The sequence below is a fragment of the Neodiprion pinetum genome, chromosome 5 (assembly GCF_021155775.2).
Source record: "Neodiprion pinetum isolate iyNeoPine1 chromosome 5, iyNeoPine1.2, whole genome shotgun sequence".
Lineage (NCBI taxonomy): Eukaryota > Metazoa > Arthropoda > Insecta > Hymenoptera > Diprionidae > Neodiprion > Neodiprion pinetum.
Genome location: NC_060236.1, coordinates 25072937 through 25100060, shown reverse-complemented (window position 1 = coordinate 25100060; position 27124 = coordinate 25072937). Strand labels below are relative to the sequence as shown.

Below are 27124 nucleotides of genomic sequence, written 5' to 3'. Positions count from 1 at the left end.
CCGAAGCTGAGAATTTAACGGTTTCCTGTGGTTCGTGGCAGGCAGCTCTTGAGATCAGGGATCACGACACATGTATGTATGTACGTGTCGTTGTGTGGGTATAGGTGTAATGCTTGAAAATGTATGCATGCGTGGAGCAGCAGCATGTCGTTTTGCTTGTCGCGAGAAGAGGCAAAAAAAAAAACTGCTCACCACCGTGATGCATAGTGAAAATAAATAAGAACACGCAAGATAGTTTGTGTTATAAATGTACGTATAACTATGTAGTAGAAAGTAGAAGTAAACTTGCAAAAAATGAGGTCGAAGTTAGTATATAATGAATTACGTCATTGTAAGGTATGTTATACATATACATGTACTTCGTAAGATCATTCAATTACCGTGCAATTACCGAAAATTTACAGAATGACAATAGTATGTGATGATATTCGAGGCAGATTCATTAATTTTCTGATCATTAAATAAATGCGATTTGTTAGAGATATGTGCGTTGTGTTTTTCTCCGTGTCATCAAAATACCCGAGAAGATGAAAATTTTCCATTCAATATACACCACGCGGAATAATAAAATTTTCAGAGGATTCTCTACAGTCACTCTTTACCGACGGAGTAAAAATGTCGCTGTTTTTTTTTTTTTTTTTTTTTTTTTTTTTTTTTACCAACTATTATCGAAGCCTACGCATCACTGACGTGAAGAAGTCTGCACTTTCCAACAAATTCTACACGATGTAACGCCGAAGAAAAATGTGTCAATATATAAGATCGTAAGAAAATGTATTCCGGCGCGATGAATGGTAATTCGGTTACGGGAATTATAAATTTCACGTCGTAAATGCTGGGTAGATTGGAAAATTTTCATTGATTATCTTATAAAGATAATTGAAAATCAACGCAGTCGGTAAAAACTGATTACACACATCATCCTCTTAAAACATTACAACTCGACGAAGCGGGTAAAAATTTACTCTATTAATCTGACTGGGAAATCGCGAGTAAAGCGGAATACAAATATAGTCGGCGTATAACGATCCAAGGATGTACGGATACGGGAAGAGGTAATCGGGATCGAACAATCTTCCGCGCTGCTCCATATTAATTCGAATTTTGATTTTCTTCTTCCTCTTCCTTTTCTTATTCGCCTTCTTGAGCCGTTCATCCTCGTTCCTCCTCGGTCGAGCTGGTGCAACGGTAGCGGGGTATAAGACGTTGTTTTCCACCTTGCCATGGTAACGATCATGGCCACCCATGATCGATACGGGATATGCCCTGCTGGACGGCGAGAGAGAGAGCGAGAGAGAGAGTGAGAGGGAGCGAGGGAGGAAGAGAAGGGGGAGAGGAAGAGCGTGACGCACGAATGAACCGAGGCACGTGGTCCTGTCGCCACGTGCCACGCGGTGGCGGTTTAATTCTCTCTTAGTCTCTCTCTCTCTCTCTCTCTCTCTCTCTCTGCCTCTCCCTTTATCCCTCTCTCTTCAAAGTCGTAACAAAGCCAGCACAGCCGACATGAACAATAGCTTTTTAAACTTTGAACAATTAGGCCATTCGACCTGTGTATGAATGAAGAACAAGTTTTGCACCTTGCGGGTTGTTATTACGTAGATCGACAGGCGGGGAAAGACAACAAAAGAGGCTGAGAAAGCCGCCTGCCGAGTGCAGGTTTACGATGAATCTGTTACGCAACAAAAACCCCGCCTGCTTCACCGAAATTTTACTATCTCTACGACGAAAATCGCCATATTTGGATGTTTTATGAAACATTTTTGGAATGGAATAATGACGAAAAGAGAATAAACGGCGCGAAACGAGCTTTCTTTTCCATATTCTCCGAATTCCTCGTTGCGAGGTAATTCGATCCTCTCGCGTGTCAGAATCAGAATATTCGTCAGTCGTCAGAATATTGTCTCTTCGATTATTCCATTTGTCCTCAATAATGTTCATTAACTGGTTCCCAGTGACTCACTATTGTTTCGGTATAAAAACTGAACGAGTTTTCTTTCTATTGAAATTTCGTGTTTCTATGATCAAGGTGTCGTTTGTTTGCTCCTGTCACTTGCATAGTTAGTCATTGCCGCATAAAATTTTATTAGAAAGGAAACTCGGTCCGGTTTTGATTCTACAGAAAAAAAAAAAAAAAAATAGTGAGTCCACTGGGAAACCATTAATAAACTTTACTGTACAGCAAAATAATGCATAAAGGCCTTAACCTTCCGGCTAACTTTTTTGCGGTCCGAAATAAAATACCAGTTTTATTCTACAACATTCACTTGTTATTTGTTGCAGCCTACGCGCAGTAACATCGCCAGTCATCGTCGCATAATTCTTATAGAATTTAACTCGCATTTTGTTTTGGACCGAAAACAAGTTAGTCGGAAGAAAAAGGCATTAACGAACATTGCTATAGATACTCGTATTCACAAAGTGTGAAAAACTCACGAATTGTCTATTTAAAGTTTTGACTATTGTGTACAGTTAAACATACCTCCCTTTCGTTCTAATAATGAATTTGTACATCTCACTGATTATTCTATTATTATTATTATTATTATTATTATTTTATATGTATGTTTAAAATTAACCTACAGAGAAGAGAAATCGAAGCTTATGAATCTGCACGAGATTTAATCATTTAGTCACAGTTAAAATGTTTGAGTATAACTGGAATTAAAGGAGTTGATAAATCAGTTCATTTTTATACATGCCTCTTCTTCGTTACTACTGCATTTAAAAAGGAACGGCTCTTATCTCATTCTGCATGTTGCGCACAGTCTGGCAGAGATGAAACGCGAGGGATGGATTGCTGATATTCTAAGTAATGAATGAAGCGTAAACGCATATACTTTTGCGATAATACAGCTCCTTTACAGTTGTAAACAAGAAGATAATAGACTGGAAAAAGTTTAGATAGGATCAAGTCGTAGAAATTTGAAAATTGTCATTTCCCGACGGTCGCAGCCGGAAACCTTAGTCCAAATTGTTATACCTGTACTTGTCCCTCATCGTCTGCTTGCGATTGTATGTTGTAGGGGCGAAATTCCTTCAGAGTTATAAAAGCAGAAGAAGAAGAAGAAGAAGAATATGCAAATAAGAGCATCGGGCTAGTGGCGTACATTGCAATCTGTACAATCGGGTTGAACACGAAGTTAACCTGCTGTCGGTTGAAAGGTAATAAAAAAAAATCAATTTTAGGTCACGGGCTTGCTTGCCGACCGAGCTTTGTGCCGCATGTTTTCCCGTGGTTTGAATAGCGTGTGTATTCTTTTTATTCCTCTCTCTCTCTCCTCATCCTCCTCCTCCTCCTTCTTCTTCTTCGTCTTCTCCTTCTTCTTCTCCTTCTTCTTCTTCTTCTTCTTCTTCTTCATCTTCTTCGATTGTCGGAAGAGATAGAACGCCAATGCTACTGCTGTCGGTGATACTGCCGCTGCATTGTTACGGAACAAGTATTATAACCCGGTATCGCGGTATTTGATCAGCAAGGTCTAGGTTTTTTGTCAGAGAAGATCACCTAGCGCCGATGGACACACGATTATTTGATAAACGTACGTCAAGAAGTTTTTATTTATTTATTTTTTCCTTCATCCTCGCACGAACGAATATAAGATGTACGGTGCATAATACACAACATACAACAATTACGTAACGTGCACAAACAGCTATGAACCATGATCGCATATACCTGTACAAAGCATGTGTGTACAAGTATTTTGCAACACATATATAACCAGTGTGTCCTCCTCACCCCGATTTACCAATCAACCGAAATGCGTTCGCGTGTATTTATCACGTATTATCATCGACGTGTCGTCTTTGCATCGAATACACTATACCGATACATGTGTTACACGGGAGGACGGCGATAAATCAGCTTCTTTCTTTTCTTTTCGCACGTACGCAGGTATGTGCATATCACGGGTTGTGTCCTTCTTTTTTCAATCTTACGTATCGTACGGTATAAAAACTTGAAGACCGTGAAAAAATAATAATCGTCCGTTTGAATTCGGCTCGACGATGTGAAAGTCGTCAAATTATTATCATTATTTTCATTCATCGATAAAGTAATGATTATAAAAATCATTCGTATGCACCAAGCTAAAATGAGGCGCGACGAAAAATTATTCGACAAAATTGTTTAAGTCTTTGCTTCTTTGGAAATCTTGAAATGGATGTTTAAAAAAAATCTATATCGAGGATATTGAGTGATTTTTTTTTCAGCATTAAAACCATACGTTATGATAAGCAGGAGTATGAGAAACGAAAAAGGAAGCGATACATACTGTAAAAATGTAATTTTCCAACTGACGAATAACTGAAAATGTACTCAAGAAACTTCACGTAATCTATACCAATTTTAAACTTTGTCGTGAGACTGCAATTTTTTATTTCATCGAAAAATGTTAACCTACTATAATTTCCGGCTTTTTATTCACAATTTTCAACCGTTGGACCTAGATAAGATGTTTAATCTACGTTTTGTTTCCGCCAAGTTATCGCATTTGTCCCTCAAGGAACGGATATGAATTTTAAGGTATGTGCCTAAAGTAACTTAAAACAACTATCTGGTATTTGTTGTTTTCCTTACAGATACAATTAAACGTCAAATGTAATTACGTGATAATAGACAGAGCATTGAAAGCGTTTTAAATAAGAAATAAGGAAAATGAAATTTTGTTGTGATCCTGGAATGCAGAAAGAGAGGAAAGAAAAAAAAAAACCAAGAAACAATCCAGAATAAAAATACGCAAGAATTTTTTTGAACAAGTGACATGAAAAAAAAAAACAATCGTCGTATCAAAAAATCGCGGTTTTACTGTAGCGCGAATTACCCGTGAGCACATGTTCGCACTTATCTCGTAAAGTGATCGAAGACAGTGTTCTTCTTTATCGACGGATGTTTGAGTGGAGGAGCTTTCGAAAGAGCCTTGAAAGCTCGATTCTAGGTGGCGACGGCGGCCACGTTCGTTTAAAATAAATAAAGTAACGAGACAAAAAAATAAATAAAGAACGTATAATAATTATAATAAAAATTGTAATAATTATAATAATGGCAGTAACACCAATGACAAAAAAAGGCAAAAAAAAAAAAAAAAACGAAACAAAAAGAGAAGAAAATTAACATCTTGATTACAGATCAAACGAACAGGTAACGCAAATTTAATACCGTGTTATAAATTAACTGATAAACATCTATCTGCACGTTCATCGTAAAAAAAATATTCTCAACTCCTTTCAGATCGTCACCTCTGAATCACCATAGCGCGTAAACCTTGTGCTTGCCGAACGATTAATTACGCTTCAACTTGAACTTGGAAATATTGAATTTAGTTATTCAATTGTAACTTGCAATACTCGAGAAACGTGATAAGACAGAAAAGAAAATCACTTTTCGATGCAAAAAATCTTAATGTGACCAAATGAATACTCAGATTCTAGAGACTGACACTTTTTTCCAAGTTTCAGACATCGGAACTGACTTACAGCTGAGTACAAATTGACTTCTGAAGGTGTATCGACAATCTGAACTCGACGATTGGTTCAATCGGATTCAACGCCTATCTCCAGATTTCTTGCAATATGATAGAAGAGAACTTTTACAAACTGAATCGACGCCAGAGTACAAACGTAACGAATGAAAAATGTGTAACTGGTATCGACTGGCGAAGGATGGGAAAGTAAGATCGAACAAAGTTCTGAGAACGAGATGCACTCCGAGAATAAATTCGTTACGTTGGGCTGTTATTTTATGAGATAGAACGACGAAAGGGTGGGAAGTAAAAAAAAAAGGAATATAGAAACGCCATAAAATTATGGAAAAGAAGTTACGTGGGAGATAAATCATACGATGTATTGTAAACAATGTTTAGTACGGTGGCAAACAGAGGTAAGAGGCAAAGTAAACACCGTCGAGGAGTCAAGTACACGAACAAATTCGCTCTCGCAGTCATAATGACAAAACAAAATACAATCAGTCTTCAATCAACAAAACTACTATATAATAGTTGCAAAGTTACTAAGCTCGACTGCGAGTAACGGCGACGATATTGAAATTCTTTGAGACAAATGTGGAGCAAATATTGAGAAACGACGTGAGAAACGGGAGGTAAGCGACGACGATACTTTTTTGCACCAAAGTCGCGCGCGGTGTTAACAATCGATCTACACACATCGTCCGAAGTTACTCTGTTATGCGCATACGACACATGTAACTCGCAGTCGCTAGCATGTATCAACGTGTGTGAAAATAAGAGAACTTCTGCCGCTGGGTTTGTTGTTTGACTTGGTAAATTTACGACCAGCTCAGTCGACTCCGATCCGACAATATTCACCGTCGTGAACATGTAACTTGGGATATATTGTTTGTGAAAACTGTAATTGAAATTGTAGCGCTCCATCGATTATTGACCAATAATCGAAGCAATTTATCTTCAACTTCCATCAATTCCAGTTTCCCCCCTTTTTCCCGTATTTCTCATCCACCCAATAATCGACGTGTTTATAGCCGATCTGAAATTTTTCCTTTTCCTCTCTCCTCTCGTATCTGGTGAGAATCATTATTTTCGCTACCTACCGAAAAGGAAACTCAATGTCATGCATACGTATGTGTGAAGGCCATGCCGTTCCAACACGATACGACATGTCTACTACGACGACGACGACGACGACGACGGATCGGTACGAGAGCCGACGACGCCGTTGCGTGAAAAAGTCCACGGACAAACACATGCGTGTTGTAATGATTGTTACTACGGTGTAGCACGAGTATTGAGAAAAATTACACGGAGAACCGGACATGCGGTATCCGTGTACGAGCCGATGATATACGCGCATGTAAATAATAATAATAATAATAATACGAAGGCATAGGTAATACTGTATCATGTACATATCTTGCGAATAAAATGGGGGTCAATAATAAATAATACTCACGAATATTGAACGAGAATCGATTCTCTCCGTCGCAAGTTCCCCTCTGGTATAGGTGCACAATATTATCCTTTCGACTTTTAATCTGTCTTTCATGTATATAATAATATTTATAGTTAAAAACAGAAAACAAAAACTTAACACCAGGTTTTTTTTTATTATTATTATTGTTATTATTATTATTTTCTCTTAATTTTATATCACTTTGTACGTCAACATGTTGGAACCGTGTGAGTGTGTTTATTTATTTATTTGTTTTTAATATATTTTCAAACCTGTGTATATTATGTGTACAAATGTACCGCGTATATGTATATATATACACATGTATATATATATATATATATATATATAAATGCATATGTATGTATGCGTTTATGTGTATACCTATGTCTCCACTGTGTACACGTACGTCGTATAGATATATCGTTGTATATACACCTTGCGAATATGTGTATTATATATTATGTACGTACCCATATATATATATATATATATATACCTATATGTACATATACAATGTGTGTGTGTAATTTAAGATACGGAGAAGCAAAAAAATAATAAATATAATAAAAAAATAAAGAAATTAGAAGAAAAAAAAAGAACAACCATGATCAACGAGCTAGGAGTTTGATCAAAACCACAATTTTCATGACGTCATCGGGCGCGGGGCATGCGCAATTTGTTTTCGGTGATTTTCCACGTACATAACGCGCTCATAACGTACCACCACGTGTAAACTAACACAGAAAATTGTTTTCCCCTAGTCTACATAGCTGTCCCGCGAAACGACTCGCCCGCCTCTCGGTCACCTCGGTTCAGATTTTTCTTCAACTTCGAGACCGACTACGGAACGTCGCCCGAAAACCAACCGTTCCCAGAGGCTACTTCCATACACTCCCACTTGTTAAGTGACGTCCACTGACGTCACCGATAGTTTACCTTGAACGCATGACATTGAGCCGCAGTCCGGCCAACCCGCCGTCGACAAATCCGTACGCGGATTTTCGTTGGACATATGTTTCGAACATACTTTTCGAATAATATTATACTCACGTTGTTGTCGGACTGGTCACGCTCAATTTGCACTATTTTCGTTTGTAAATATCCCTCGCGAATCACCTCGACAAAACTCACTGTTATCACACTCTTTTATTCCGGTTATTTACCCCCTTGTTACTTTTGAACAAATTCATTATTCTCGGGGAATTTGTAAGGCTGATGTGGGGGAATTTATTCGCGCGCGGCCGATTGCCGTATTCTAGAGATAATTGCGGTGCGGTCGATAAATGTGTATCCATTGCGCAGGCCTCGCTTAGCGCGGCAGAAATTCAAAACGTCCGATTTTTCGAACGACTCGTACGTGAACGCACGATTATTCAATTTTGTCGATACGATATTATCTTTGGCGTTGTCATTATTTAACACCACCATCAAACGATCAGAATTATATTACAGAGGGGATCTTTTGATCTCCTGTAATATACATACTCTTGTTTGTTTCTTCTATCGCCACTGAAGTTAGTCTTTATTCTTTAAATTCCAACGGGAAAAAAAGGGCAAGAAACTAACGACATACCTAAAGTCAGTTTAATATTAATCCACCTGGTTTCCAAATCGAAAGTCTATAAAATAAGAAACGTCTTAATGCCGAATATATGTGTAATACAAATTAACGAACAATCGATGGGTAGATATTTCTCGTAACATTTCTCAAAATTACACAGGCAGGCTAACTGTCACGATCTAATACAATTTAATTACATTTATCGAATTACAGTTATTGTCTTTTTTCAAACGATTTAACAGAGGGCCGAGAGATATAAGAAACAAATGCGAAAAGTTGCGTGATCGTCGCGTGTATAATACCGGCGTTGTGTGGAAAAAAAAAAAAAAAAACACCCTGGTGAAAATATGTGAAAGATTAATTGGGCATACATACATAATAAATTTTTTTACCAAATAAATTTCTCGTGAACGAAGACGTAAGCAAGATCACAATCCAATTCTTTGACACGGAAAATCAAATGAAAACAATCAAACAAAACTGATAAGAAAAATACCCCACAAACTACACGCATCAACATTTGCCTTAGAACCTTGTTACGCACGCACCGTTTATCACACAACTTACACCGCGATATATTTCTCAGGTATTGTAATCTCAAAAATTTGACCGGCGGAGCCACAATACAGTCTGTGCTGAAAACGTCGGTCACCACAGCCTCTGCTGATGCAGGTTAGCTGACGGAGACGAATTTGTGCAGCTGTCGGTCGACCCTTTGAGGTTAGAATACTTATTTTCATCGGTGGATACCAGGGTGTCGGTTCACCAGGATAAATTTTTCAGGTGGTATCGCTATTTTTCTTTTATCCACCTCAAATGCGATGACAATTCAGGGCTCGGTGTGAGCTGGGAACATTCTTTCGTTGTCCTCTTGCGAAATGGCGAATTTGACGAACGCGACGAGCGGCGATGCCGAGTTCAAGGCAAAGGTGAAATTCGACCCCGAGGAGGACTGTTGCAGCTCGACCAGCCGCCTTGGGTTCGACCCTCAGACTATTCCTCCGCCCCTCGGATCGCTCACGATAGAAGAATGCCCCAAGAAGAAAGTACTCTTGTTGAAAACAATTTTGGAGCGAGATCTTGTCGCTGCTGATATAAAGTGGTCTCTCTTCGTCGCTGCCTCTCACAGCTACAGATATGACTCATGCCTCAGACCTTATCCCCCGATGTACGTTAGGAACGAATGCAAAGACATCGAGGCTCTGGTACGTCTCGCCTCTGGCAGAGTGCTTTTTGTTTTCCCATGCTCAACCGTCTGTTCTAATTTCTGACGCTACTTAAACTGCTTCGTCTTTCGCAGAGGGAAGCCATCCAAACCATACCTCCACTCTCCATAATCATTCGTCAATTAGACGAGCCTGATGTTTACGAGAACAACTCAGCTGCGGTCAATTTGCTGTACTGGGTTCTCGTTAGGCTTAGAGACCCGCAGATCAAGAGCGTAAACAAAGAATGCGTGAGTTCCAACTTGTAGTATTTCATTCCACCAATATGCTGTGAGATTGTTGAACATATTTATTTCTAAAGACGGCTTTTTCTAAAAATAAAAGACCTGAAATTAGATACACGAATCAAAAGCAAATTTGCAAAAAATCTAGCATTTTCAAATTTTTATGCCTCACTTCGCCGACAATGATGTTGCAGTATGACTCTGTGCTGAAGCGTGTTCCATCCGAAATGGCAGTAGCACCTCCTAATTTGATATTCCAAGTTGCGAGCACCAAGCAGTCCCTGTTTGAGGAGAGGTGGAGAACAGCTTCACAAGGACACACGACCCTCTACGCTTACCACGGCAGTCGACTTGAGAATTTCCACTCAATAATCCACCACGGCTTACAGCAGAACATGTGCAAGGTTGGCATAGTTGTTCTGCTTCAAGCACTTGCATCATTGTCGATGTTTATTTTGCTGCTTTTGTTATACTATCCAGAGATCTCTCTACGGCACAGGCATCTACTTCTCTAGCGAACTGGGTGTCAGCTTGCCTTACAGTCCTGTTGGATACGGATGGGGCGGCAGCATGCACGGCAGTCAATTGAGCTGCATCGCGTTGTGTGAGCTAATCAATCACCCTGACGTGAAAAGAGGGGATTCAGGTGAAGAATAATTTGTGTAATTCAGGGCATCTTATTTATAAACACGATAGTTTCAGTCCTAACTTTTTCTTTCTTATTTAGAGGATACAGCAAGAAACACTGTAATCGATGCAATGAGTGGCAAAGTTCCAAACAAGTACTACCTCGTTGTAAATAGCGATTTAGTTCGTATCAGATATCTGCTGGTTTACAGCCAAGAGTTTTCTTCTTCAAGGTAAATGGGACTGATGAAAAAAACGTCAACTTCCTTTGCGGTCTAGCGCGCGAATAAAAATCTGACTTTGGCTTTTCATCCAATCCATTTTGTCGTCTTAGCAACATTCTGATACTTGTCATTGCGTTTCGTGCATGATCAACAACAAAAATCCAAGCAGTTTCTCAGAGATAAATCAGATATTTTTTAATCACTCTTCATTGCTTTCAGGCACAAGGAAGGACGAGGGTTGGTTGCCTGGTTCAGAAGGCACAAGCTGCTCACTTTTGTTCTTGGCTATGTGGTTCTGTTGGCATCTGTCGGACTGACCCACAATAAGTACGTTGAAAAGTATTGCAGGCTGTTTATCCAAAAAGTTGGATTCCAGTAGTCGACTGGGTTGAGATTTATCACACCGTACTTTAACGATTTCCAGGGTTTATCATCCAGACTGTCCTTAATACGAAATTCAATTTGTTTCACATACATTTATATATACAGACCCTTAGATTGACAAATCAAGGCCACCGATGGTGTCTGCTTCCCATGTTAAACAGGTAGTAGCAGATTATATGTTGGCCTTGAATGGTTCAAAATCAATCTGAGGGTCTGTAGATACCAAAGGCAATCGAAGACTGTCATATCTACAAACTTTTCAAGAAAACTAGAAGCGAAATTTTGCTTTGTGACGTTTACACTACTTTGATATTAGTCATGATTATAAGCAACTTTCAGCAGCACTATGAATACTCACAGAGTCACACGCATCATTCAAAGCGAATTGATCAACGGTAGTTATGCGAAAATATGATTTTTTAAAGTATTATTTGAGCAGTTTTTTAATTATTTACATTGATATAATAATTATAGATGAAAATCATCAGATTCATACTGTGATAGTTGGTGACGCACGTTTAGTGCCTTGTTAGAGTGATTGGAAAGTTTTCTGTGACCAAATAGTCGTCCTCAAATACGACTATTAGGTTTACTTCGAACTCTGCAAGAATATAAATTAAATTAAGTATGATTCGTGTCTCAACACGATTATTTAAAATACCCTGTACACTTACCAACTTTGAAATTACTTGTATTCAATGTCGGGCAGGTAAACAGCCGTGGGAATATCATGTAAACTGGTATCGCTAGCCCAGTGCAAACGTTACCTTCTCCTATTTGTATATTTTGTATCTCCGTAGCTGTAGCAATAACAAGACGAATAACAAAAATTAATTTATGGAATAAACATTTTCAATAGAACCGTTAGAGGCTACCTGAACAATTCTTATTTCATTACCATCTCTAGAATATCCTTCCGCACATCCGCATGTTTCCACTCTCACCAACTGAAGCTCAATCGACTTTATGGGTACTTCGCAGTGTTCAATAATCACCTGATTTTAAAAACAAAAGAAAAGAACACATAAAATTGTGTTTTACTTGATGCAGGAAGCTCTGTATTTACCTCTCCGGTTAAGGGCTGAGTTAATTTACAGCAGACAGAGTCAAGTCTTCCAGATATCAGGAATTTTGGTACGCCAGTTCTTTCTCTGATGTTCTGAAGCGACTCTGGTGTTATTTTGTAAAATACTATTTTAGAGTGAGCTTTTTGCAACTGTAAATTCACCGGCTTATCTTCCATGATAAATTCCAAAGACTTGCTAACATCTTTTGCCAGGAAGCTTCGCTTGATATCGCAGCGAACCAAATACTGAATGCTGACGAATACCCCATGGTAAGTTTCGTACAGAGGTTTGTTGCCTCTTGGCTTCAGCGGCAACTCAAAAGGAATCTCAGTTTTGCCACTTGGTATTTTACCTGCTGGGGCTACGTCCAGCGTATACTGCACCAGCTGGATCGGCTGTAAAGTACAAAAAACAATGTAAAAAGAAGATAAATGAAGAAAACGAAATACTAACCTTGACAGAGTTATAAAACGCCTCGAATATTCCAACATTTTTTGAGCTCAACTGAAGGTTCACCGAACCTTCCATAGTGAGGAAAATGCCATCGTGCTTAACATCAGAGTTGCATTTGAGCAGTATTATTCCCGACACAATTTCCTACAGGGTGTCACGAGAAAGAGAGAGAAGATAATGAATGTAGGCTTTTGCATGGTGTACTGCAAATTAGAGCATAACCTAAAAATTTGTCAATTAATTATCGACTAACCCCTTCGTGATATATTTTGTTGGCTCTCTTGAGCTTGATATCCAAATTTATTGCCATTGTTAGGTGACAAAGTATCTATCACGCGTCAATTGGACCTGTATAAAATACATATGAATTAATATTTTGACAACTGTTTGGCAGCTGTTTAGATCAAAGTATTCGGCCCATTCGTAATGTATGCACGTACTTACAACTAGTAAAAAATAAAGAACTTTGCTTCATAAAAGCGAAACTACACTCTTCTATCATCATCGTAGAATTCGAAATTGTTGGCAATTGTAACTATGGTTTGTCAAATAAAAAACGAAAATATTAAATAAACTCTCGTTCTATGTGGAAATTTATTTCTTTTCTCTGTGATTCGTAACACCACTGAGATAGACACCTTAATCAAAATTGTGATGAAAAATTCCCACTAGTCAAAAATACCAACAATTATTTAGTTTTCCAATCGTAATGTCGTAATTTTCCGACGAATCGATTTGGAAAACTAATTCTCTCGTACGAAAGCACTAACCGCGATATCTTTGCGCAAAGTAGAAGTGATATTTCAATGAATTATTCGTTTTCCTACGATTTACGGAGTGCCTCGACGTTCTATAACATTTGTTCATTAAATTTTATAGAAAATCGACTTCACATCAAGTAGTACAGAATAATTTCAGCCGGTCAAAACGTAGCGTAGCATCGCCTTAGCTCAGATGTGGCTCAGGTTAGAGGGAATATTTCCCCTTGCGAGTTTTATGTATCTCTATGCTTGCGAGGTTATTGACAGAGATAGCGTTTCTCAAAATGTAATCGTCTATCCAATGCATCGTTGTAAAAACAATGCAAAGCTTAAATCGAAAACGGAAAACGGAAACTCTGCAACAGCCAATATTATCATAAAGATATTGTTTATTTTCATGTACTGCATCATCCCCTGCCTGATGTATAACGAAAAATAAAAACATCTGTTTAAGCGTTAACCTGACTCGGTGGTTCTTTTACTATTCACCCTGTTCCGGGCAGCGGACCAATCGTGTGATTTCTCCGATTATGGTCCGAGGGGTTAGAGCGAAAGGAAGGGGGAACGGAGAGTGACAGATGTATGGGACCCGAGACAGATGGAGAGGGACGAAGAAAGGAGAGAGACGATTTCCGTTAACCGCTCGCCAGTTGAAAGTTATTGGACAAACGAATTCAAACCGAAGAAGTCGTTGCTCGATTGCTCGGTGGTGTGGTGAATGCACAGCCGAGAGTTTGTTGTTTCTTGTTTGGCACAGAGCTGGGATATACGGCGCAATAAAAGGCGAATTTTAACACTGTTATAGTTCGATATATAAGCTGCATTTACCATGGCGTTGAGAAGTCGACCGGCCCTTGTGGTAAGCAAAATTATTATTTACTTACTAACTCGTCCGCGCCACGTTATTACATTCTAAATATGAATCCGGCGTGCCAGTGTAACGGCCGTTTTTCATGACGACAGGGGGATTATGATTACGAAAATCTCGTCCCCCCCGACTTCGGATACTAGCGAATTTCATCCGAATCTCAACAACAGTCTAAGATTGCTTCCTCCGACTTTTATCTCACTTTTTCCAGTGGAAAATACGCCAACGGTGTAAAGAAAGTAATAACAAACAAACTCGCCCTTTGATCCCACTTTGAAATTTTTCCAAAATTCAAATAAATTTTGCAATCTCATTTCCCAATACCGAATTTTGATGACTTTAATTGTCTCGCAAAGTGCATGCCCCCGAATTATCAAGCCGATTTCTGACAGGTTTTATTCATTCGTCTTTTCGATAGAATAATTTTTTAATTTCGCAGAATATTGGGAATCAGGAGAATGTCGCAAATGCTAAAGCTAAGGCCCTGGGTCTTGGACATACCAAAAGATCAGCATTGGGTGAGATAGGCAACAAAGTGAACAATTTGCGTGGCACAAGACCAATGTGCAAGGCAGGCATTCAGCATGACTTGCCAAAGAAGACAACAGCGAAACCAGCCACCTTAGAAAGTCTGAAGCTGACGGAAAAGCCACACGTTGAGCTGGCCAAGCAACTCGTTAGAAATGAACCCTCATCCCCACTCGTCAGACCTTCGATTGAACAAACTCCACCGCCTGCACACCAGCAGCAAACACAGCAACCGGATCAGGTTGAAAAGGTGTCGTTTTCCTCAGACCTTTTGATAGAGGACATTGACCAAGACGACAGTGGAAATCCCATACTTGTGTCAATATATAGCAATGATATATATGCACACCTCCGTGACCTTGAGCGGCAAACTCCTGTGGAACGAGAGTTCTTAACTGGGCAACAAGTCACTCCGAAAATGAGAAGTGTTCTTGTCGATTGGCTTGTTGAGGTTCATCAACAGTTCCACCTCACTCAGGAGACGCTCTATCTGACAGTTGCGATACTTGATCGATTCCTTCAGGTTTGATATTTTTTATAGTTGAAAAGTATCTGCTTTCAATTTTCTTAATCTAGAATGATGAGTGAGAGGCTTACTTTAGTTGGAAAATTTTCGTAATTTTGTTATTGTGTGAAACTTTTTGGCATCTATACTGTACAATTAATTTACCTTATTCACAGGCGTACAGGAGTATAGACAGAAAGAGGCTACAGCTGGTGGGTATAACGGCAATGTTCGTTGCAAGTAAATACGAGGAAATGTATTCCCCAGACATAAACGACTTTGTTTATGTAACGGATAATGCCTATTCAAAGCTGGAGGTCCTGCAGATGGAGATGGTGATGTTGCGGACTCTGAAATACTCTTTTGGACGGCCCCTGCCCCTGCAATTCCTGAGAAGATATAGCAAGGCGGGAAAGGTATGATAATTTCATTTGAGAGTAATTTTGTTCAATTCCATTTCAAATACCATATATTCTTCTTTTATAGGCCTTAGCAGTCCATCACACAATGGCTAAATATTTTCTGGAGCAGGGTCTAATCAATTATGACATGTGTCACTACCCGCCCAGTCTCGTTGCAGCTGCAGCGTTGTACCTCTCACTTTTGTAAGTTCATTTTTCAGTTGTATTGTTATATATTTTGCCAAAGTCAATTTGAAATTCGTTCATCCTTTATTCTGGTTTGCATAGCCTGATTGGTAGCGAAGAAGATGCAGAGGAAGGAAAACTCGTCTGGACGCCGACTCTAGTACACTACAGTACGTACAAAGAGGAGCAGGTACTACCAGTTGTCAGAGAAATAGCTTTGTATATCATAAATGTTGAAAAATCAAAGCATCAAGCTGTGAGAAAGAAGTACACCCAGTCAAAGCACATGAAAATAAGTTTGCGTTCAGAGCTAAAATCACCGACGATGTACGACCTGGCGACAACCAAGAGGCAAGACTAGACACGTGGTACTGTGTATAATGTGTGTGAGAAAATTGATAATATAATTTAAAGAAGAATTCTACATTCTTCCTTTAACGCAGGACACGGCGATATTAGTATTTGTCGAGCAACAAAATGTTGCTGAGCGTACGTCATTTCGCCTGTGCGTTATTAGATAGCTCAAAAAAAGAAACAATTTTCTTTTCAAATGCATTCGCGTTTCGATGAATGGAAAAGATTTCTTTTTAAATATCGATGGAAAGAGTGAATGAGTAATAGCAATGCTAAAATAAAGCGGACACAAGAAAAATAATTCAGAAGCCACAGACATTGATAAATTAAAATTCTTATCGCGATTAAAACAACATTGGTGATTTTTCATGCTCGAACTCTACAATTATTATTATTATTTTTCTTTGTTTTGATTATATATATATATATTATATCAGGTATTATACTATAATATTTTAGTTTTTATTAGTCTGCTATTGTAACGTAATTATCTTTTTATACGCGCACCACAATTATATTTTAATATTTTACGACAGAGAGAAATAAGAAAAACCAATCAACCAATTGGATGTTGATGTTCATGATACTAGCGCATTTTTCTCAAAAACTTGTGACCCCTAATGGTAACACGGATTTTGTGATTATAGCGATATAAGTTATAAGAAACCATTTGAACAATACCGGTGAGTCTGTTGAAATAGTAGGTAACTAAAGCATGACATTGGAATGATTCCAGGATTTATGAATTGGCGTGATCAAACTATAACGTATCTACAGAGTGACCCAGGATTATCGCCCCATAGGCTATCAATGTATTCCTCGTGAAAATCTGCAACTGAAACATTTTTTATCTTAGTCATCGAAAATTTAACGCCTGAGAATTATAGACTCTTGAAATTTGCCGATCTGGTAGCATCTGATGACTAAATAAGGCTGGCGAAGCGTCATTTGACCATCATGTGCCCGACACCTGTCCTGAACAATCAGATGTTACCAAATCGGCTAATCTCAAACGGCTGTAAGCCGCAAATGACAAATTTCCTGTTAAATGTGAAAAATCTTTCAGTTGCAAATTTTCTTGGGGAACATATTGACAGCCTGTGGGGTGATAATCTTGGGTCAGCCTATATATGTGACGTCACGCTTACCTTGTGGATTGTTTCTAATTTTCTAGTAAAAATTACGTATTGGAATTCATTATCCGAACTGAGTCAGGTAATAAAATATTACTATCCACATCATCTAATGCTTATTTTTTTCCTACAAAATGTAATCACTTGTCTGCATGAATATTACTCAAAAATTAAATGATTGGTCGCTTGTCGCACAGTTTGAGGTCAATGAAATATGGAACTCCTTGTACCCTCCGTTGAACTTCTGCGTGTCCAGAGACGTGTCTATATTTGTACATATTATATGTGTGTTATTTTATTTCATTTATTTTTTTATTTTATTTTTTTTTACTCACAGACTTGAAGCTAGCTATAATAGATAGGTACATACTTGTAACGGGGTTGAATCGAACCGCACAAAAATATAATAATCAGCCACAAAATTATTCTACATTAAGTATTAAATGAAATTAAATTTACTGTATGTTAGAATACGAAAACTGGTCTGTGTCTGGTAGAATAATAAATAAAAACCATACTTGTTTGAAAACTAACTACCCATTCATTACTTTTTCCCGATAAGATACAATATTTATGTGACCTAAAACTGCATGAAGCGAAGAAAAAAATTTTAAACGTCATCTCACTTCCCGCCATACTCAGATAATTAATACGTTAAAAATATCCTCTAAATATTTTTAAATAAGAACGATTTTATGTACAGACACGGCATGATAGAGGATATAAAAAAAGTTGGGAAACCGATCTATTGATTTCTTTGTTTCCCGACCGTTGAGCGACTAATCACGACTAATCTGTTTATTTTCTTTTACGCAATTTGTTTTTCTCTGCGTTCTAATGACAAGAGGGTGTCAAACTGGGCTGGAACAGTCTATAGCCATCGCGAAGTGATCGCGTTAAGAACTTAAAAATTGTATTAAGAAAAAAAAAAAAAATGGATTTAAAGGCCGTTGTTGTTCCCGGCGAGGCACCGGAATCCGACGACGAATCTGTCAACGTGACAACGGTACGTAACCCTAAAAACCAATCGCGGATTAGGGAAAATAAAAACGAAAATTACTGTTTTGCTTTTTCAGGGACCCGGTTTCCAGCCAAAACGAATTCTCAATCCGTGTGGCACGATTATTCCAGGGGAAGCGCCAGAGTCCGACGATGGTAAACAAAAACTCTGACCTAACCTTTTTCTTCCACAGCGATTAGGTCCGGATCTACGAGGCAATATCGTCTCTCACAGTGGGATGTACGTAATCGGAGTAAAAGCAACTGCAATTGTTGTTAGAGATCAGATCAATAACTGCTTCTTTTTGTCATCTTGGCTCTTCGACCGCTCTGGGAGAAAGTTTCTCTTTTTTATTCCTGCAAATATTACTTCATGTTATAAAATTCATTTTTAATTTTTTCTCAATTCTGTGTATCAAAAATTCCTTGTACTCAACTCTGAGAGTCAATATTTTGCACATTCTGGCTTTTCAATGATTGTTATTTCAAGCTCCAGTCGAACACTACAATACAAACTTGGCATTAGGAAGGTATTGAAATATACTCCTTTCTGTTTATTCTTTCCTCCTCCTGTAACAAATAACAACTTTAATATTGAACGTGTTGAAAACATCGTAAATATTGATTTAAAAGAAGAATATACTTACCCCAGATGGAACTACCAGCTTAAGTAGCATAAGTGGAGCTGTTGAGGCGATTGTTTGCCCTCCTTATACGGAGGCCAGAGTACATAAATCAAATAGACATACCTACAAGTACAACAGCTTGCTTCACAAGAAACTGAGTAAGTCTTAAAACCATTGTTATCATTATTATGAAACAAAATTTGAAATTAAGAAATACCAAGGAAATAATGAGGCACCCAAAAAATCTGCGTGACTCATTTTTTGACTTGTCTTTGAAATTTCTGAATATCTCATTCTTATTGTAGTCACAAATTTGTATTCACATAACGATATTCCTGAATTACTGTTGTATGATTAATTGTGTGCGAAATATCTGTATGCTGCAGGGGATTGTCACCAGATGCTGGACAAGGATTTGACTGAGATTTGTGAATCTGTTATTGGTAAAAATATTCAGGAGTTGACATCTGCTAATAGACAACTGCTAAGGAGTGAACTGACACTGCAAGAAGCCGCGAGCCAGCTGAGAGATGCTTCTGTTCGTTCAAAGAACGTCGCGAATGCGCTTCTCAATGTTACAGAAGCAAATTTTTTTCATAGTATCAAAATCTGAGCAGTTTCTGCGATGTTTGAATTTAGTGGCGTCGCTAGATGATTGGACAGTAAATAAAATGCTTTATTAATGTTTTGTGCAGCATACACGGTATAATATAGATACACATTCATGTTTTACCCATTAAATATGTCGATTGTACAATACAATGTTTGTTTACTCACTTAAACACGGGTAACTAAGAAATGTTAAATCATTATCAGAGGCTTGATAATTGAGCATTTAAGTTTTATTATTGGCAGTTCTATTTATTCTTATTATTAACTAAGAGCGGTTTATTTTATTTACTTTTATTACTACTATTTCTTTTGAAACTAGTGTTTCCATCTAAAATTATAATTGTATTTAGCATTTTTTATTTTTACCGGTTAAATTATCGTTAGCTAAATATAAGTAATTATCGGTGTATAACGACGTGCTTGCGAAATTTAATGGTTAAATTTATAAGATTCTATCAAATATCACATACATCTAGAGTATGGTATTAACATGTGAAATGTGAAAATTTACGATAATGAAAATTACCTAATTAATCGTAGATTTATAAAAATGCTGTCTAAAAAAGAATTAGATACGAGGCTGCCAAATTCGATTTTTTAAATGCAAGAACGCCCTTATCGGGTCGGATCGATAATAATATACAGTATTGTATATATATGCATACCTATATAATTAAGTTTATTTTTTTTCTTTTCGCATTTACTTTTCTATCAAATGTGTCTTTTTCTGGTATCAAAGGGTACTAAGATCGGTTTATGGATCGAACAGCTAATTTTAGTGGAGCGAAATTTGTGATCTAAATGGGGGATGAAACTTTACTTACCTCTCAATATAATGAAATTCAGTCTTAAACATTTCATAAAACTTGGTATCAACTAAAACCTATCTCTTATAGAAATACAATGTGTAATAAACATTTATAAAAATCATATATAATCCTAATCCTTGGGCCAATATCGATGTGGCTACCTTGCAAGGAAATTATTTTTACGCTCTAGCCTCGGCAGCGGTGGAATGATACTTTACTGGATATTTTGCAAAGGGTCAGTACACTATAGCCGATTAATTCCTAACGCAATTCTATGTAGGGTATGTTTACCTACACGATTGTGTGCAAAGTTGCAATTATTTATTCTCTCCGATAAAAGACGTACGATACCTGTAATGCAGAAGGTATGCCAAATATTATGAGCGTGTATTATAAGCTGTGATCATCCATTAATCATTACGTAGGACATAAAAATTGCCCATCATTCAGTCGGCAGATATTTATACACGTATGAATCACAGAAACTTTACTCCCTTCCTTCTGCCCCATATTCATTGGGTAATTTGACATGGAACTTCGGCTCAATTCCAGATGAAAATCATCGTTTGCTGAATGTGACGTCCCTTGTATATGAGACGTCTTCGAATGCGGTACATGTTTGCCAGTGTGAGGGTGCCGACCCCCCACATGGCCTACGCCCGCTCCATCTCTCCTCCGCTTGCATACATCTGCAATAGTGCCATTGATTCCTGCGCCTGTCGTTTCTCGGCCAAAAATCTTCCTGACGCCTCCTTCAGTTGCTCCAGGAATATCCTGCAGAAATTTTTTTCAAACACTCAACAGACTGCCCATATAATCACCCAACATGTTCTCTCTTCCCAAAAACTTCACCCATCCCTCACCTGTCAGGCACAATGTCTGCTAGACTTTCCGGATCCATATCACTTAGCAGTTCCAAGTCGTTTCCACCTAATAGCGAAATGTGGGTTGGATCTCCACGCAGTGAGGAGACCAGCGGCTTGATCTGTGCCCCATTCCCACGTTCCCTCCTTCTTGATGTTCCTTCTTTTCCACTATCCGTATCATCCAGCAGAACATAGCGTGATGTACTAGCTGAGCTTCCAGCAGCTGACCATCTTTGATGGCCACACAGGACCATCAAGCTTGTATTTCTCTCAAGCGTAGCAAAGTATTCTTCGTCGTCTACCTCGGTACCTGCGCAATTCACACTTCATTAAGGTTCTCAATCACCAGATAATCGATATTTATAATCTAAAATAACAATACTTACCATCCTGTTCCAAAACAATGGTCAGGTGCTCTTCTTGTGGCAAGTCAAATCGGTTTCTAGCTATGGCAGTGAGTTCTTTTAGTGACGAGGCTGTAATGCCCTTGCGTCTTTCTCTCGCATGATCAATTATCTTATACGGGGAAGCTGTTGCTTGTACTGCCCCTGCAGTGTCTGACATCCTGAAATTAGATTGGCGTTGTATAAATGTCATGAAAATAAAATGTTCTGATAAGCCATAAGAATTCACACAGAGTTTCTTTCATTGCTTAGTCTTATTGGAAGTATAGTATAATAATTTCTTGATATATATTTGTAATGAAAAATTCAAGAATCTAGAAAGCTGTTTGGATAAAATTATATCATTGAAAAACGTGTTTGGAACATATCCTTTCAATATATCCTTATTCAAAGTGGCTCTCAATCGTTTTTTCACAAAGTGTTTAATGTTGATAGATAGATTGGGTCTTATAATGGTTTTCCTTACCTTGTTTTATTTATATCACCAGAGATATGATATCAATATTAAAATTACCAAAGTGATTGTTTAGAACACAGTCGAATTATGGGTCTTTCACGTTCAACTTTTTACTCGATAATCACTTGGGTGAAATCACAGTGATAAACTGTAAATATATGTAAGGATAATATGACACTATTAGGCAATGAAACTTTCTCAATTAATTTTGAGCAAACTTCTGTTTAACAGGGTATTCTAATAGGATGACAATACACAATTTGGTGAGCACTGTATGAATACTGAATGTAGGCAAAAGAGGGTGGAATCCGAATGCAATCTCTTAAGCTGTTCGCTGGCTATGGTGGTTGTCAGTGGTGTGGCAATTCAATATGGTTATATCACTACTGTACAGACGTAGAGTAAAAAAGAAAGTATCATTTGTTGGCCACTGAACCGACTTTGCACCAACTGAACACTGGGTCAATGGTGTAACCACCCTTCCTATTTATACACTCAGTACTCTCTGTATATACATAGAATAACCAGACAGGCAACTCCTCCCTTTACCAACATGGCACCCAGACTGAAATCAATAATAGTGACCTCAGATCTGCAAGTGCATGGTGGAGGATCTCCTTTTTTTTTTTTTTTTAAACGCTGTTTTGCTCTCCACTTTCGTTTCAGATGTATTATCCATTTTTTCAATTTTGAACTTCATAGGTGGGACACTTTGGCTTCAAGATTGAGGATAATCATAAGTTTTTGTGAATAGCAAATATGAAGTTTGATTAGTTGATGGGATTTCTACGTCAATGCGTTTACTATTGGAGCAGAGTCCAATTTTAATAGAATTAAATGATTCACCTATATCTACATGTATTTTGAGGAATATAAAAAACATGCTGAGGCATACTCGGGCCTTGGGTACCTACATCGCTGCAGGGGATAAATTTAGCCGAATGAGACTAGACAGCGTATCAAGTTTAAAGTTAGCCTGGGCTTAGTCCAGTTCAGGCATCTAGGTGAGCTCTGGCTAGCGTTTAGTAAACTAGTTCAATTATTAAGTATCCATATTGAAATTAAATAAGGGTGTGATGCCACAAACTTTGAATAAACCACCCGAGGACAGCCAGGCGTGGGAGTTGTTAGAACGATGTCTTTTGCCATTCGTATTTTCACACGCGGTTGCAGTTATCGTTGCCACGATTCTCAACACTTTCGGCATTTCGCAGATATCTAGTTTTGTACTGTTTCTTCTATTTCTCAGCGTATCTCTCGGCTCTACTTTATTCTATCACAATCTAAAGGTAAACTATCACACTTGCCTAACAAAGAGAAATAAAGTCAATTATTCAAAGTGAAATATCCGCAAGTTTAACGATTGAGGCCATAATAGCGACATCGCTACGTATTACTAAATACAGTGATGAAGAAAATTATTATCATAGGTAACTGCGGCTGGAAAGGCAATATTGATAACAGGATGTGACTCCAGGGTAGGAAATGCTTTGGCGAAGCAGCTGGACGACTTGGTATATAAAAATAAAAACCTACAAAATATCGATATGCTCAATCATTACAATGATAACTCGATAATAATATGTCCATTGTTAAATATCTTTCAAGGGGTTCACAGTTTTTGCGAGTTTTTCAAACAAGAACGAGAACAATGAGATAGCGTGCAAACTAAAAGATCAATGCTCAGGAAGACTGCGTGTTCTGCAACTGGATGTAACAAGCGAGCGTGATATCCATTCAACTTTCCTCTACGTCAATGAGCACTTGCCCGACGGAGCTCCAGGTAAATAGACCAGCCAGAGTTACGTTACTTAGTCTGAAAAAGTCAAATCAAGCATTCCAATTTAATTATAGGTTTGTGGGGTTTGGTACATGCTGACGCCTGGGTGGCGCTAGGAGAATGTGAGTGGATTCCATCTTCGGTGCTAAAGCGTAGCGTGGAAGTTAACTTCATTGGAGTATCGAGACTGACGCAGGTAAAAACATTTGTACAACAAGTTTGCTAAACTATGACACTTGCATATTATTATTTTTATCGTGCAATAGGTATTCCTTCCACTAGTGAGACGCTCTAAGGGACGCGTTGTACTTGTAGGAAGCCTTTTCGCAAGAATCCCAAGCCCAGTGCGAGGGATACATTGTGCAGTAAAGGTAAGAAGACCGGAGGTGACAAACTCGGTTGTGCATAATCAATTGCAATAGGTTTTTAAAATTATTACTCTGAACACCGGCTACTTTGATAAGGAAGCGCAAATTTGAAATCAGGATAAAACTGTACGCTATCTGACTAATGGAAATTCATAGTATTTTTTATTTTGGTTTGTGAATCTGTAAAGGCGCTAGTTTCTGTATGTGTTCCGAGATCTTTAAAGCAGCTCAACCCCTTGCTATGCTTTTTTTTATTTCGTGTACGTTATTCATTGAGAATAGTTTTAGTATATATTTTATGACAATATGATTGAAGCACAATACTTGAATTTTTCCCAAATATTTTATGTAATCTGCGCAAGAGTATATCGTGGGGAACTGAAAATCAACTGATTTTGTTTATAGACCGTATATTTTCTCCGAAATGGCCTGTTCATGTTGAAAAAAACAATTTTTCTGTTTCCTAATAGTCTACAATCTTTTAATGAAAATCCTGTCCCAGGATCAATTAAACACTTGGTAAAGTCCCATTGTAAGCGACAAAGTGATAACAAAAACTGTACTACCGCACGTAGGTCCCTAAAATATGCAAAAAACTTACAGGCAGCGGTAGAGGCATGGGGAAATTGCTTACGTTTGGAAATGCGGAGATGGGGTGTGGATGTTGTTATAGTTGAGACCGGGGAATATGTGTCGGGTAGTGCCTGGCTGAAAGACAATGCCTCTCTGCTGGAGCAGGCAAGAGATATGTGGACACAGCTCGACCCCCAAACACGGCGTGAGTACGGTCAAGAATTATTCCAAAAGGAGATGATTGCCTTAGAGAGATACACGCTTGGTCCGGAGGCGGATCTGACTCAAACTACCAGAGCTTTGACCGACGCTACAGTGAGAACGTTCCCATTGAGGCGATACATGCCTGTGTCTCGTGGGGAGAGAATAAGAGCGCTGCTAAGTGATCACCTGCCAAAACCTATATACGACATACTGTACACGGATTGAATGATTCGTAGATCAATTGCAGATCTGTTCCTTTAGTTTGTTGCTCATTTCTCCTATTTAATCGAAGAGAAAAAGAAATTTATGATATTCTGGCAGTCAATGAAATCCCTTGAAATGATTACTGTATATATATTGACTTGATGTATTTTCATAGTTGATCGTTCGAACACATTTCAAGGCTTTATAAATAAATGGGCGTACCATCAAGGCATACGATTTATTGTCCCCCTCTCACGCTCGAAAAAACCGTCTGCGCAATAAATATCGTATCTCCTCCACCCGCAGTCTACACTCAGTTTTTTTGGTGAGGACGTTGTGCTCAGTTTTTGTGCTCTTGGCTAGAATGACAGGAATGACAGGTTCGTTTCAAGATCAGTTCTCGGTCAAAGAGATTCTCGCCCTCTCCGCAGATGGCGGTATTTTTAAAACATCGTAGATGATCCCCGTCGCTGAATGAAGATGTATGAAGACTGGTAGCTCAGCGTTATTTTTCGAAATGATTTACCGGATCTGAGCGGGTTTGGGGGTAAATTCTACGATTCTGCCACTTACCGACTCGTCTTGTGGGATCCCAATGTTGAATAAAATTGGTATTGCAGAATACTGCAATTTTCGGCATTCTTTAAGGATACTAACGAACTGTGATGCACACTGCAAGGCACACATCAAGGCACACTGCATTGCGGGTAACGAAGGGTTCTGTCTTATCCATTATTCGTCGAATTCGGAGGGTGAGTTAACGTGAGTCATAACCTCACCTCGTCGATCGACGTACGCATTTCAATGTAAATCCATCAGTTTTTGAATTTATATTACAATGATCGAGTCGTGTACAAAAAAGCGGATGCTCATAGCCGTCACTTTTTTAGGAGGGTCTGTTCTCATTTCTATCAATAACACTTATCAGCTTGAAAATTCATACCCACGTTTTCAGTTGCTGCAAACCACTAGCGATAATAACCTAAGAGTGGACTTTCTCTTTTAATATTATATCAGTACCCTGATTAACGATATTTTCAAAATTGTTATCGTTCGCATTGTTGACCAATAAAAATGTGTCATCATTTTTGCGCAAAGCTATGTAGCGTGATCCCCATTTTTTGCTTATATATACATGTATATAACCATACTGTAACTTTTGCGAGAGATGTGTTGTACTTACAAAAAAACATTTCTTCCAGGTTGACGATACTCGTCTTGATTATTGAAAGCAATTGGACAGACACGGACAGCAGCAAGGCATTTGTAGAGTCTGTCGAAAAGAATTCGAGCTGTTATCTCAATGAAGAATTTGACGTGATATTAGAGTGTCATCCGTGTACAGCTTTCGAAATAGCGAGCGAAAGCATCGGCGTCTGCATTCATACAAGCAACAAGGAAGTGTTGAAATGTCGCAAGAGTGGTATAACTGTAACCAGAAGGTAAGGATTGTCATTATGATTGTTTTCATGATTTGTGATAACTCCACATTTTACTTGAACTGGTTCATTTTTCTTTATACATGTTGTACTTTTTTCAGTTGTGATAAAGTTGCTTGGCTGGAGGAGCGCAGTTTCTGGAGATTTGAAGGCCTTATGTTTGGTCTCGCTGTCTTATCTTGCATCAGCGTCTACTGGAGGGAGAACATCTTGCGGCAAAGAATAGTCAGAAAAGTGGCTAGACAACTCAGAGCTAGTGTGTAGATTGGCGGTACCGACCAGCTCAGGTTCTGAAAAAAATATAAAATTGACATAGTATAATTTGAACTGCATTTCTGTAGCATTCAGACTTTCAAG

At 38.3% G+C, this 27124-nt stretch overlaps 8 protein-coding genes across 29 annotated transcripts in view; 5 read left to right on the top strand and 3 right to left on the bottom strand.

Moving 5' to 3' along the window:
- Mef2 (myocyte enhancer factor 2) overlaps positions 1–7951 on the bottom strand; it is a 56807-nt gene extending 48856 nt beyond the window's left edge. For 2 of the 11 annotated variants that reach the window (XM_069136039.1, XM_069136038.1), the window contains exon 1: positions 6922–7947. The gene's annotated coding sequence lies outside the window, so the exon portion shown is untranslated. Of the gene's footprint in view, positions 1–2980; positions 3195–6921 lie in introns of those variants that run through there. The other 9 variants (XM_046628830.2, XM_069136032.1, XM_046628833.2 and 6 more) reach the window with 9 other exon arrangements.
- Positions 7952–8807: 856 nt separating this feature from the next.
- Positions 8808–12031, top strand: LOC124220243 (Poly(ADP-ribose) polymerase 16). Of its 3 annotated transcripts, none has more exons than XM_046628844.2 (7): positions 8841–9205; positions 9269–9690; positions 9786–9941; positions 10130–10339; positions 10416–10581; positions 10663–10795; positions 11006–12031. In XM_046628844.2, the coding sequence occupies exons 2-7, from the start codon at positions 9364–9366 to the stop codon at positions 11163–11165; spliced, it is 1152 nt and encodes a 383-aa protein (XP_046484800.1). In that variant the 5' UTR covers positions 8841–9205; positions 9269–9363; the 3' UTR covers positions 11166–12031. The 3 variants fall into 3 exon arrangements, with proteins under 3 accessions (XP_046484803.1, XP_046484800.1, XP_046484801.1); XM_046628845.2 differs by having other exon boundaries at positions 8867–8903; XM_046628847.2 differs by lacking the exon at positions 10663–10795 and having other exon boundaries at positions 8808–9690.
- Positions 11007–13725, bottom strand: LOC124220245 (vacuolar protein sorting-associated protein 26C). Of its 5 annotated transcripts, none has more exons than XR_006883542.2 (8): positions 13135–13725; positions 12944–13038; positions 12691–12834; positions 12237–12632; positions 12069–12165; positions 11845–11970; positions 11626–11771; positions 11007–11230 (listed from the first exon to the last, which is right to left on the bottom strand). XR_006883542.2 is itself a non-coding variant. In XM_069136042.1 (8 exons), the coding sequence occupies exons 2-7, from the start codon at positions 12998–13000 to the stop codon at positions 11689–11691; spliced, it is 903 nt and encodes a 300-aa protein (XP_068992143.1). In that variant the 5' UTR covers positions 13001–13038; positions 13135–13725; the 3' UTR covers positions 11007–11230; positions 11667–11688. The 5 variants fall into 5 exon arrangements, 4 of the variants coding, with proteins under 4 accessions (XP_068992143.1, XP_068992144.1, XP_068992142.1 ...); XM_069136042.1 differs by having other exon boundaries at positions 11667–11771; XM_069136043.1 differs by having other exon boundaries at positions 11007–11771; positions 13131–13725.
- A 351-nt stretch (positions 13726–14076) lies between these two features.
- Positions 14077–18423, top strand: LOC124220242 (G2/mitotic-specific cyclin-B). The gene is made up of 5 exons (XM_046628843.2): positions 14077–14310; positions 14759–15370; positions 15529–15768; positions 15839–15957; positions 16042–18423. Exons 1-5 carry the CDS (start codon positions 14281–14283, stop codon positions 16298–16300), a joined length of 1260 nt encoding a protein of 419 aa, XP_046484799.1. The 5' UTR covers positions 14077–14280; the 3' UTR covers positions 16301–18423.
- LOC124220252 (biogenesis of lysosome-related organelles complex 1 subunit 3) lies at positions 18296–21195 on the top strand. The gene is made up of 4 exons (XM_046628863.2): positions 18296–18432; positions 18503–18581; positions 19078–19209; positions 19438–21195. Exons 1-4 carry the CDS (start codon positions 18361–18363, stop codon positions 19662–19664), a joined length of 510 nt encoding a protein of 169 aa, XP_046484819.1. The 5' UTR covers positions 18296–18360; the 3' UTR covers positions 19665–21195.
- On the bottom strand, positions 19656–26624 carry LOC124220250 (DNA fragmentation factor subunit alpha). Of its 6 annotated transcripts, none has more exons than XM_046628856.2 (5): positions 25551–25793; positions 22209–22347; positions 21725–21903; positions 21336–21648; positions 19656–21246 (listed from the first exon to the last, which is right to left on the bottom strand). In XM_046628856.2, exons 3-5 carry the CDS (start codon positions 21900–21902, stop codon positions 21126–21128), a joined length of 612 nt encoding a protein of 203 aa, XP_046484812.1. In that variant the 5' UTR covers position 21903; positions 22209–22347; positions 25551–25793; the 3' UTR covers positions 19656–21125. The 6 variants fall into 6 exon arrangements, with proteins under 6 accessions (XP_046484812.1, XP_046484814.1, XP_046484816.1 ...); XM_046628858.2 differs by having other exon boundaries at positions 25564–25793; XM_046628860.2 differs by lacking the exons at positions 22209–22347; positions 25551–25793 and adding an exon at positions 26512–26624.
- LOC124220244 (D-beta-hydroxybutyrate dehydrogenase, mitochondrial) lies at positions 23276–25556 on the top strand. Its single transcript, XM_046628848.2, has 6 exons — positions 23276–23488; positions 23630–23713; positions 23808–23982; positions 24054–24175; positions 24246–24350; positions 24951–25556. The coding sequence occupies exons 1-6, from the start codon at positions 23276–23278 to the stop codon at positions 25347–25349; spliced, it is 1098 nt and encodes a 365-aa protein (XP_046484804.1). The 3' UTR covers positions 25350–25556.
- On the top strand, positions 26087–27053 carry JTBR (jumping translocation breakpoint protein JTBR). Its single transcript, XM_046628865.2, has 3 exons — positions 26087–26222; positions 26531–26770; positions 26869–27053. Exons 1-3 carry the CDS (start codon positions 26167–26169, stop codon positions 27029–27031), a joined length of 459 nt encoding a protein of 152 aa, XP_046484821.1. The 5' UTR covers positions 26087–26166; the 3' UTR covers positions 27032–27053.
- The last annotated feature ends 71 nt before the right edge of the window (positions 27054–27124 follow it).